Source organism: Pseudopipra pipra, chromosome Z (genome assembly GCF_036250125.1).
Source record: "Pseudopipra pipra isolate bDixPip1 chromosome Z, bDixPip1.hap1, whole genome shotgun sequence".
In the NCBI taxonomy this organism is placed as follows: Eukaryota; Metazoa; Chordata; class Aves; order Passeriformes; family Pipridae; genus Pseudopipra; species Pseudopipra pipra.
In genome coordinates this window covers 49361259-49374079 of record NC_087581.1, presented here as the reverse complement: position 1 = coordinate 49374079, position 12821 = coordinate 49361259, and the positions used below count along the sequence as shown (strand labels likewise).

General features: G+C 36.4%; 1 protein-coding gene and 1 pseudogene across 2 annotated transcripts in view; one reads left to right on the top strand and one right to left on the bottom strand.

The window, feature by feature from the left end:
- The window catches only part of CHD1 (chromodomain helicase DNA binding protein 1), a 60369-nt gene that overhangs the window by 14656 nt on the left and 32892 nt on the right, over positions 1-12821 (bottom strand). For both annotated transcript variants that reach the window (XM_064640864.1, XM_064640865.1), the window contains exons 13-26: positions 12236-12325; positions 11227-11417; positions 10217-10405; positions 9739-9901; positions 9218-9370; positions 8681-8752; positions 5011-5160; positions 4280-4428; positions 3938-4034; positions 3725-3820; positions 2575-2751; positions 2243-2403; positions 859-900; positions 2-132 (exon numbers count right to left, since the gene is read on the bottom strand). In XM_064640864.1, the coding sequence (XP_064496934.1) occupies positions 2-132; positions 859-900; positions 2243-2403; positions 2575-2751; positions 3725-3820; positions 3938-4034; positions 4280-4428; positions 5011-5160; positions 8681-8752; positions 9218-9370; positions 9739-9901; positions 10217-10405; positions 11227-11417; positions 12236-12325 (1861 nt within the window). The remainder of the gene's footprint in view (position 1; positions 133-858; positions 901-2242; positions 2404-2574; positions 2752-3724; positions 3821-3937; positions 4035-4279; positions 4429-5010; positions 5161-8680; positions 8753-9217; positions 9371-9738; positions 9902-10216; positions 10406-11226; positions 11418-12235; positions 12326-12821) is intronic.
- On the top strand, positions 5986-7057 carry LOC135407260 (uncharacterized; annotated as a pseudogene).

Here is a 12821-nt window from a genome sequence, read left to right as displayed (position 1 = left end):
CCTGCTCTTTCTTGTCCAGATGAATTGTCCTTTAAGGCTTTAATGCATCCATTATGTACAAGCTCCCCCAAACGTCTAAGATCTGTCTCTGATTTATCAACTAGCTCAGCATCTCTAGCTACAGCATCTAACCTGTAATAAAACAAATACACAATTTTATACCTCTGAAACTTTGGCAACTTTGAATGACTCCTTCAGACTTTGGTACTAGAAAAATGATCAAATAAGTTACCAATAATAATATCAAATAAGCCACCTGTGCTTTCTGCACAATTTTGAACCAAGAAAAAAAAAACTGTATATGATTCAGGTAACAAAGGATGGTAAAAAAGGAAGTGTAAAGGACACTAACCCTAGTGTTGAGTTAAATTACTGCACATTTCTTTAGAAAAGGAATCATTATATCATATATATATATATGTATCATATTTTCATATGAACTATTAATATTTTTAATGAAAATAAGGTTGGGAAGTTTTTCTTAAAATAGGAATAATGAAGAAATATGAAAATTTCAATATGAAAAATGCAACGTTGACAGTGGGTAAACTGATAGGCTTTCAACAGGTTATCAAACCTGACAACTGAATGACTATCACAAATGAAGATAAAACAAGTCAGCAGGTAAACATAAAGAAAGAGAGTAAGTATTCCTGCAAATGGAAAGGTCTGTTGGGTAGCTGTTTGCACACATACCATACACGAAAAAGTGAAAGACTGTCAGCTAAGGTCATGCTATATTCAAGGCAAAAACTAGATGATGTATTTTCTCTACTGCCTAAGGTTTCATGGTACATTCCAATTTTTATGAAAACAAGATTCCAAATTGCTACACAAATAATTGCCAAACAACTTTACCTTTCAAGAGGGCCACCAAATTTCTTGTAACTCTTGATAAACCTAGTAAGAGAAAATAATTTTGCCATTTAAATATATTCTTAACAAACTACATTGCTTTTAAAATTGTTTAAAAATTATATATTGGCAATGGGGAGGAAGGTACAGTGAGTAGGGCAGTTTCATATACTTGGATAACCCAAACAAAGTCAGTTTTATCAGTTTAAGAAATGATGTAAATAAAACAATAGAAGGTATAATTTATTTCAGAAATTACTTTATTAATTTCAAAACTCCAAAGATTCAGCAGCTGTATGTATCTAATCATAAAAAACTGAATGCGGATTTACAGTATATCAATGTTTCAGACATTATGTTATGCATTATATAGTGATATAGTTCTTAAAAGGAGCAATCTGCAACAGGTTAACTGGAAGATTTTGGAAAATGACATGAAAAATACTCTGTGTTGAAATGTCTAAGTGATGGAAAGAAACTGGAGACACCCAGAATAGAAAGACAATTAAATAAAAATAAATAAAAATAATTTAAAAAAAGAAAGAAAATTTCCTCAATAACCAAGGTCTCAGATTGCTAGTGCAAGCACAATAATAGCCTTGAAAAAAGTCCCAATTCGTTGTCTTGTCAGATGACATGGAAATGCAAAAAGGATTTTAAAAGTTATTCTTCAAATCAAAATATTTTGAAAGCTTTACAGCATTTTAGAGAAACATGCATACTTAGATTGCAGAAGTAAAGTAGCATTTCACAAACCCAAAAATGTAAAGCAAAACAATTCCTCCTACTACCAAAAAATATTTTAGCAAATATTTAGCAAATACTGAAGGGACCAATAGTAGTACAAGTTTCAAATAAGATTTTATATATTTTAATTTTAAAAAGCATGATATAACAATTCAATTACAGTGCCAAGAATTTAAAAAACCCACAAAATCCACTCAATTTTTTTTTCATTTGTCACCAAATACATTTACATATTCTTTCAGCACTGCAGTTTTTAGATAAAATGGTGAGAAGTAAACTATTTTGCTTATTTTTTTACAAAAGAAAAGTTCACCCATTGTAAAATCACTGTCAGTGATCACACAGTGAAATCACTGTCTTCATGCATTGCAGGAATTAAAATAAACCAATCAAGAGTATTTTTCAAACCTAATTTTATACCTCATTAAAATGGGTTCACATTCTTGCCATGACAGTTCACTATGTCAGCACCACAAAGTACAAAAAGTAAAAACATTAAATCCCTAGAATAAAAAAATTTCAGACAATTTCCATAAAAATAGACTGCCTTCTGTATTTTCAAGCCTAATAATAATAAACATGTTAATAATAATGGTAATTTCTTGCCCCTTCAAACATGACTTGTGGTCCTGTATCTTACCGCCTGATCTCTGCATCGCTAAATCCTTTAATATTTTCTCGAGGAATAGTTCGTGGTCTTCCACGTTTTTTTGGCCTTTTTCTTTCTGAGATGGAATCACTATCAGATCCAGAGTATCTTCTGCTCCTACTGCGCCTCCCTTCACTTCCATTAAAGCTTATCTAGAATTCCAGAATAAGTAGTTAAAAGCTATGTGATTAACAAACATAAGTAAATTTTACCTACCCTGTCAAAAAAATGTGTTCAGAAAAGGAAAAGAAAACCCAAATCCCAACAGCAACAAACTAAACCAACAGCAACAGAGTCAACAACAAGTCAGAACTAAGAGACACCTGTTTTGCACAGTTTCTCATCCTTGGGAGCATGTATATTTCTTCAAGTTCTTTCTGTCTTTCTTCCTCTTCTATTCTTCGCCTTTGGACCTCTGGAATTATTTCTTCCCAATTTCTTGAATTTCTTTCTGGTTCCAGCTCAATATCATCTTCATCCATATTGGAAAAGTTGGCCACCTTGTATATCAGAATATACATATTTTCATCAAATTAACACATGACTCTATTTGAAAAAGACTGATCAACTACTATATTAGGAACACAGAGTTACGGATGGCATATTTTATGCATTTATACATATTATATATTTATAGTTCTATTTATATATATGCTCTTGTTTTATAATCTACGTAAAATTTACACATAGAACTTGCTTCATGAAACAATGAAACAAGTCTCTCATGAAAGTATTTTTCTTCATTTAGGAAAGATAAACTCCTTTCAACATGGGTTAAGATGAGAAATGAGAATCTTTTTCTTCATTTAAAAGTTGACTAATATGGATGCACAGTGAAACAACTCCCTTGTGGCTGTATGATTGTTGTTTAACCTCAAAATAGGGCTAACAACATTTGAATGCCTGACTTAATGTGAAACTATAACAACATAAAACTAACCAAACATTAATACACTGTAGATATCAAAATATGTTGTGAATAAGCAATCAGCAGGAGAGTTATTTCATAATCTCCTGAACTAAACAAATATATCATGCTTTGCTTTTTTTTTCTGTACACATATTTAATGTGTTTAACTGATAACACTCAGAAATACCTGATGTTCAAGTTTACTTCAGGGCTAAAAGCTACTTGGAGAAATTATCAACTACGAAACACAAACTATATATTGCATTCAGTGATACTAGAGCTGCTTGACAAAGGCAGTAAATAAAACACATAACTACTTAGAAGTCTAATAATTAACACACCCATAAATATATCTTTTTATTATCAAAATGCAGCACATATTTTTAATTGCTTATACTGGTGGTAGGTACCATGTATTGGTGAAGACATTTTATTAGGAAGTGATAGAGAGTTGACTCACGCATCTATTTCCTAAGAATGAAGAGACAGGTACACAAAAGAGAAACGGTACTGTTTATAAACAGAAGTATAATTACAGTAGGAAGGAGAGAACAAAGCCATACCTTGAACTGTGAAAGCAACTCATCTCCTACAGTTAATGGACCTGGCTCATTTTCCCGAGTTTCAGCTCTCTTCAAGATTTCATCTATATCCATTTCCTATGGATAAAAAAAACCCAAAAAAACACAGAACCCCAGAGAAGTTTTTCTTTACAGTTAAATAATTCATACATACTTTTAGCTGTTTTATCTATCTAGTCCAGTAACACTGCTTACTTGGGGCTCCTGTTCTTCCCCTTCAGGTTCTTTAAAAAGTTCCTCAGCACCAAACTTCAAGATCGCTGATAACTCCTCCTTATTAAAAGGTGTTGAGCTGAAATAAATGACATTTCAGGAAAAACACTTTAACTTATTAACTTGAAAAAGTTCTCTACAATCATAAGTCATTTAAGACTTTTCACTGTTAAATAAAAACTCTCCATATATTTAAGATATATATTAAACATGCAAATAAAAATCTACAAAGACTTTGCATCTAATTTAACCTTATTTTGCCTTTCATTAACAGAGTGAAATATTCCTAAGGGTGGGTTAGTATAGAAACAAACACAAATATACCTTGAAGGAGTAGAGCCAGTATGTAGTACAGTTTTCCCTGTAGTGTCCATTCTCTGAATTACTAAATGATCTAATACCATCTTTTTCTTGGCTCGTTCAAGAATATCTTCTTCCACTGATCCTTTTGTGACTAGTCGATAAATATTTACCTGTGTGTATTTAAAAAAAAAGTAAGCAACAGCAAGGAGAAATCTCAGTCTTCACGGCATATCTTCAGAATTTATTGATGAGTTTCAAATATGAAATACTCGTTCAATCATGTTACCACAGTCTTTAGAGAAACATTTAAAAAATCTCAGATAAGTAAACTCTTACACCTATCTTTCATTAACTTCAGTGACTGCGCACAAGCATTGCTACAGGCAATAATGTCATATTTCTAATTGTTATGGTATGTCTTCTGTAAGAAAGAAACAATCCTGAAGAGAACTAAGAAATTCTTAAGCAAGGGGGATTTGTCTGATATAGCAGCTATTTTCTACAAGGACATGATGCCAAGACAAGCCCACAACTCTTCTCCCTCTCCCATTCAAATACCACAGTTGCCATATGATTTGTCCCTATATGGAGATTTAGAAAAAAAAGTGAGCACTCCTAATATATTTGGCCAAATGCAGAAAGTATTAGTTATTCTCAAAAATACATGAAGACAGAATAGTGCAGCCAGAGAGTAAACAGCTAATGTACATAACCCTGCTTTAGGTCTAGAGCTTAAAGCTGAGTGTGTATACCTGTTTCTTCTGTCCAATCCTGTGTGCTCTAGCCTGTGCTTGCAGATCGTTCTGGGGATTCCAGTCAGAATCAAATATAACCACAGTATCAGCAGATGCCAAGTTGATACCTAATCCTCCAGCTCTGGTGGACAGTAAAAAGCAGAAGTCCTGAAATCATAAAGTAAGAAATAGTTTTCTATCCAATGACTGCAATATTCTTAAAGGAACCAATATAACACTTATTTATGCAGTACGTAGGGTAGACTACAAAATCACATACTACCAATTCCATAACTGTTTTATGGTTAAAGCTTTTTTAAGTATAAAGCAAACACTGATTATCATTTTCTTTCATTGATAGTTACTGACTTCTCAACAGTTTAAAGGAAGCAGCATCCTAGAAGATGACCACTGTCATGGGTTTAACCTGTGGCTGGGTTTTAGTAGCGGGGGTGAGGGGGCTATTAGGGTAGCTTCTGTTAGAAACTAGTAGAAGCTTTCACTGTCCTGTGAAAAGCCAATGGTAGCCAGTTCCAGGAGGGATTTTCTGCTGCTGGCCAAGGCTGAGCCAATGAGATGGCGCTTCTGTGAAAACATATTTAAGAACGGGTGAAGAGAAGGTTGTGGCACAGAAGAAACTCCAGTCCGGGAGAACAAGCAGTCACCAAGGTTGGTGCAGACAGAGGGGGGGGAAGAGGGAGGGGCTTTCCCCCCCTCCCCCAGAAGCAGGCCAAAGACTTAAAGCTGAAGACCCTGCAGCCCATAAAGAACCACTGGGGCGCAGAAACCCTCCTGCAGCCTATGGAGGAGTCCATGCTGGAGCAGGTAGACACATGAAGTAAGCTGTGAGCCCTCCCTGTGGGAGGCCCAAAATGGAGCGAAGTCCTGCTGGAGACCTGTGGCCTGTGGAGAGGGAAGCCCATGCTGAAGAAAGTTTTTCCCAGGTAGGACTTGTGGCCTCAGTGGGAGACCCACATTGAAACAGCTCAACCCATGAAGGACTGCACCCCCTTGGGGAAGTCATCCACAGGGCAACAGACTGAAAAGAACAAGGGGTGGATGGACTCACTCTGGAGAGGTTCATCAAGGACTGTCTCCCGTGGGAGGGACCCCACAAAGCAGGGAAAGGACTCGGAGTTGCAGAGACACCCCCCTGTAGCCCGTGGTGAAGACCATGGTAACGCAGGTGTCCCCCTATAAACTATGGAGGACCTTCGGACTGTAAAGAGCCAGCTGCAAAAAGCTGCTGCCCAAGCGATGGACTCAAACAACAACAACCCCTCCTTTCCCTGGGGTTCCCCGGCTACCTGCACCGCAGGGGGAAGGAGGGAAGACCTGAAAAGGAGGGGAGGGGGGAAGGTGTTTTAAGACTGTTTTATTTCTCACTTTTTAGCTCTTATTCTGTTAGTAATAAATTTAAGTTTTATCCTCACTCTGAGTTTGTTTTGCCTATTAACACTGCCTTCTTTCAATCCTTATCTCTACTCATGAAAATTCTTTGCTGGTTTTTTTTCTTCCTTTCTCCTCTATCCAGCTGCAGAGGGGAGGAGGAAGGGTGTGTGGCAGGAACAGTGTGGCCAGCAGGAGCAGGGAAGTGATCCTTCCCCTGTACTCTGCATTGGTGAGGCCACACCTTGAGTATTGTGTTCAGCTCTGGGCCCCTCAGTTCAGGAAGGATATTGAGGTGCTGGAGTGGGTCCAGAGAAGAGCAACGAGGCTGGTGAAAGGACTTGAGCACAAGTCCTATGAGGAGAGGCTGAGGGAGCTGGGGTTGTTTAGTCTGGAGAAGAGAAGGCTTAGAGGCGACCTCATCACTCTCTTCAACTACCTGAAGGGAGGTTATAGCCAGGCGGGGGTTGGTCTCTTCTCCCAGGCAACCAACAATAGGACAAGGGGACATGGGCTCAAGCTCTGCCAGGGGAGGCTTAGGTTAGATGTTAGGAAGAAATTCTTTACAGAGAGGGTTATCAGGCATTGGAACGGCCTACCCAGAGAGGTGGTGGATTCACCATCCCTGGAGGTTTTTAAAAAGAGATTGGACGTGGCCCTTAGTGCCATGATATAGGAACTGGAATTGGATCAGGGGTTGGACTTGATGATCTTGGAGGTCTTTTCCAACCCAATCTATTCTATGATTCTATGATAATGGAGTGGTTTTAATAGGCCCCTGGCATCTGGCCAGGGTCAAACCATGTCAACCACTGACCAAAATATCCCAACAAAACAAAAGACTGGCCCAAAAGTACAAAAACCTTACTCTTAAAGCCTCGAATGTCACAAAGACTCCCTCCTACCCTCTGCCCCAAGCCCTGGAAGACTAGGCAACCATGTCAGAGCAGGGAAGGTGCTTGAGCCCACACGTAACTGGTTAAGAGACAGGAACTAGAAGTCTTCTGCCAGGTTTAATGCTGTTCAACACACTCATGAATAATATGAAAGTGGGATAAGCAAAGTGAAAAAAACCTGTGACAATATGGAATTACTGAATCACAGATAACTATGAAAGACTGCAGAAGGATCTTGATACATTGAATAAAACAATATATGAAAACCAAGATGAAATAAAACAGGTTAAAAAACACAAACACAATTTTCAGTACAGTTACAGGAAACAGTAAACCATTACGCTCAGGAAAGAGTCCTGAAAATTGTTTTAAACATTTCCAGGTAGCCCTTAGCCCAGTAACATAAAAACTACACAAAACCCATACAAAATGTTATGAAATTTTAGGAAACAAATAAAAAATAAAATTAAGAATGTGATTTTTTTTGTTGCACAAATGCATAGTTTGCCTCAATTTTGGAAATGCATGGTTTAAATTCCTCTTCATTTCAAAAAACATACAATGTAACTGAAAAGATTTCAGAAAAAATCAACAATGTCTAGGTAAGAAATCTGAAATAGAATTAGCTTCTGCATTTCACAAATATGGAGGTCAGTCCTTCTCCTCTACAATGCAGAAACAAGCTCAGAAGCAACTAACAAATGCTATCCTTCAAATACCAATTAAAAAAAAATCAAACAAACTGAACCCAAAAACCAATGACCAGTCAAACCAAAACAACCTCCCTTCCCCCAAATCTGCAAGTAGGACAAAAGATTAAACCTGAGCAAAGGTATGGAATGGCTTGCATAATAGGAATGCTAAATAAGCTACCAATGTTCAAGTTCAGAATCTAAGGAATCACAAGAGACACCTACATATTCACAGGCTGCTCACAAAGGACTGCTAAACATCAGTTCTTTACTAGATTTCTTCCAGGGCAAGTAAACAGGTGGCAACAAACAAAGATAATAGAATTCGTATTTGAAACTATTCAAATACAGTTGTCTGTGCAAGGATATATGAAGTCAGTTCTGCCCACTGCCAAAGGAATTTTTTGATGCTAACTACTTGTCTAAGTTCAATGCTCTAACACTGTTAAGTTCTACACAGGAACAAAGCTGAGGTTAAAATTCTGCACCATTTACAGAGTACTTCGCTACCATTTTCCTAATTTATGTTTTCTACTTAACCTCTTCTTAATAAAAGAGTTTATATAAACCTCATATGCTAGGCAGTATCAATGAATTTTCAACACTATTGATATATTCCTCACTTTTCTCAGCCTTCCTTTTTTGTGAAATGTTTTCTTATACTTCTTGGGAAAAAATAAAACAGATCCCTCAGGAAAAAAAATACCATACCTCTGATCCTTCTGCATTAAAATGATCCAGTGCTTGTTTCCTCAATTCCCCTTTTATTGATCCATCAAGTCTCTAAAGAAATGAACAATTATATTTAAAAAGTAATTCTTATACTATATTCAAAATCAGAGCAACTTAATTCTCATCTGCTAAAGCTGCTATGTGAAGGGGAAAAAAATAATCAAACACTTCACATAATTTTTAATTAATCTATTAAATTTCAAGGTACTATTTATCACAGAGCAACAGGCAGTTAGAAAAAGAATACGTTTTATTCCCATGTTTTCTTAAGCCAAGGGGTAAAGGTCAAAAATCACAAACAGTTTAGGTTGGAAAGAACTGCCGGGGTTCATTTTGTCTAAACGCCTTACTCAGGCAGGGTCATGTCCAGGTATCCTTTGAACCTCCAGAGGGATGGGGATTTCTTAACCTCTGGATAATCCTGTTCCAGTGCTTGGGTACCCTCACAGTAGAGAAAAGATTTTTCTTATATTCAAGATCAAAGCTTCTCACTGCTACTACCACCAAGATTCTTACCTGAAATGGGAATTGACGGTATTTCAGATATTCTGCCAGGATGTCCAGCATCCTCACCATCTGTGAGAAAATCAGAACCCTGTTGCCGCGTTCTCGCAGACGAATCAGTAGTTTGTCAAGAAGGATTAGTTTCCCGCTGCTACGTATTAAATGCTACATAAAAACAAGAAACACATATTGCAAAATAAATTAATCTCAACACCAATATACTCTGAGGTTGGTTATAAGGTTTGCTTTTCTTTCTATTACTGTGAGCAGAAAAAAAAAGGCAAATTTCAACACTCTTAAGACTTCTACAGTTTAAAACATTCATTATGATAATACGTAATTGAAACGAGAGAGATTTATTGAGTCAATTCTCTGTTAATTATTCAGTTCCAATTAAGAAACAAAAATTACTTCAGTGTAAAAACCCAGCATAAACATTTTCCAATTCAATAAGAATTAATAAAGTGCTAGAGCACCATAAAATTGTGTGATGTAAAATTTCTTTTTTTTTTTTAATTCAAAAGTGACATTACCTGTAAGGCCTCCTGTTTATTATAGAATTCATTATCATCTGGTGGTTTAATGAGGTAGCAATGGTTGCAACACTTCTTGAGTTCCATCATGATGTTCAAAAAGCCTGAGGTACTGCCTTTTGAACCTTTGCTGAGGGCTTTGTAATTTCTGGTTAAAATCCACCTATGATATAAGAGGTACAATATTAGTAACTTCTAACCATATGTGGAAGCAAGACAGATGTAAACTCTCAAAATACGAACAAGGTAAAGAAAAAGAGCAGCTCCTAAAAGAATGTCTAAATATTCCAAACAAAAGAAACTACGTGAATAGACATTAGACCACCGTAATTCCTGCGCCCTTGCTTCACAGATTTGTCTTGCTGGGAAACCCTGCAGAAGCCTTGACTTCTGTACAGTATAAAAACCATTATAATTCAGTAAACTGCAGGTAGACATATCACTGAAACAGCACAATTTACAACGAAATGGTACATACTTGTAGTATTGCTTCTGCAATGCACTCATTTCCATTCTCAGAATTTGTTCAACTTTAGCAGGTAAAGATTTTTCTACATCTTTTTTAACTCTTCTCAGCAGAAATGGCTCAAGTTCTTTGTGAAGACTTGCATAACCATACTCTCTCCCTTTGCCATGCTCCTCTTCAAAATCTTCCCACGAGGAAAACCTTGAACATAACAATGCATGAGTACAAAAGTGACATACTATAAATAACATAAGGTAAGAAAGGTAACATAAACACACAACGTGCATAAATATATCGTAAAAGCACACACACATTCAGATTTCTTCCCTACTCCCTTCTGTTTTGTTTATTAATCTACTTATGTGTTGCAGCTTGTAAGGTCTAGCTGAAGTGTAGCTGTGGTCTGTGCTAACAGACTAGGACAGACTTTGTGATCAAACGAAGCCACTCAGCCACAATAGCTTTGCTTGTAAAGTTCCAAGAAGTCAGTACAATCCACGGCTCCAAGAGAGCTATGGCGCTTGGCACTTACAAGATGTCTGACAGGAACATGTGCTTTTACACGCAGGCTCTAATTTACCCTAGGTCTAAACAGATCAGTACAAAATACGGTCAATACAGTAAACTTACTGTATGCAAAACATATGGGAAAACCAGCTATCTGACTGAACCACAGGATACTGGGCATCTTGGTACAAATTTGTTTTCATTAACAGTGCTAACACAGAAAAAATTCCATTCTGCTTCCTCTGAGTAAATCCATGCAGTTCTCTTCTTGGGCTAAGATGAAGCCTTTTTTCTAGGTTCTGATTCATCAATCCATCATTTTTGTGCACTTTTGATAAAATGGGAAAAAGTGACAACTTCTACCAGCGTTATTTACTTGAAGCAGCATGAAAAGATATGCACCTACTTTACAAAGATTATTTAAATTACCTTTCAGTAGAACTCCCTACCTCTACTGATTCTCAAATCGCTACTCTACTTCACAACAACAAACTTGACAGAAAACTCTTTCTTACTTTTCTGGCATGATGAAGTGCAACAAAGACCAAAGCTCTTTGAGGGAGTTTTGCAGAGGGGTTCCAGTAATAAGAAGACGGTGGTTAGACTTGAAGTCTATTAAAGTTTTGTACAGAAGAGAGTCGTCATTTTTTAAACGATGCGCTTCGTCAACTCCTATGAATGCCCAATTCAGACCACCCAGGAATGACTTAAAGAAATGGAGAAGAGGGGAAACATTATACAAATGAACGTATTACGTAATTTTCCACACTATATAATCAAGCTATAAACAGCATCATTTCTTGGTTTATTTCAATAAATTATGGACAGCTATATGTTTTTAGTACTAATTATGGCTTTTACACTTGCCAGGTTCAATGAAGAGCATGCAGACATCCCAAGAAAGCCAAGTTAAATTTATAATTCAAAAAAGTGGCCAAAAGTCTGACCCAAAATAATATTTATATAGCGGGGAAAAAAAAAATCACTATTGACTACTACTTCCCAGCATGTACAAAGGAAAAATGGTCTGCTTTCTGAATATCTGTAAAAATTTTCACATACTGTTAGGAGGATTAACAATAACTCTGTGTGCTGCCACTACGCAGACAGTATTAATAAATGAACATGTATACCGTTTGCACAATATCACAGAATAACTATATGTGATTTCATATTTCTGTATCATATTTGGGGCTAGGGGTTGAGTTCTTTTTCAGCTCCTTGAGAGTGGTCTGCAAAGAAGTAGAGCTTGAAGATGGGAGAGAATTATCACAGTAATGAGACTCAAGAAAACTGGAGAAAACGAAGTGTTGCCCACCTCACAATACGGAAAAGGGCTGAAAGCCTTATCATACATACATAAAATCCTGAAGTGCTTAAAAAAGAAAAGTCCTTCCAAGAAATAAAACTCAAAACCCCAAACACTCTCCATAAATTTAATGATCCACAAACGAAATACATGCAGGTCTAAAGAGAATTCTATACTAGAGAAATTATTTTATCTCCCCAAAGAAGTGCGATTACCTTATCCTTCAGCAAAATTTCATATGTTGTTAGAAGTATGTTAAACTTTAATCTCTTGGTCTGTGGATGCATCCATTCATGAGTTCTTATCTACAAAAAGAATCAAACAACCTATAAGCTACAGAAAAAAGGTCTTGTTGACTGGAATCAACACTGCAGTGATGTAGATGTTTAGTAGCGTACATTAACATGATAACAAAACAGAAGGCCAAAAGACATATTTACATTTTATATATATATATGTATATACACACACACGCGCGCGCGCGCACACACACACACACATATATATGACATCCACAATAATTTTTTACTTTCATGGATAGGATTACTAACATTAGGAAAACAAACCAACAACCTTTCAGAAAATAAACTAAGCTCATGACTGGCTTTCTTATTTATTTTTACTATACTCACCTAAATAATCACACAAAAGAAGACAATTAGTTTTCAAATGCAAGACTAAATTTTTAATTCTGTTTATTATTAAGCAGAAGAAATTTCTCACACACATTTACATCAAATCAAAATCTAAGCTTTCAATTTGCATCTTAAAGTCAGGGAATATTTGCTCAGTCCTAACCAA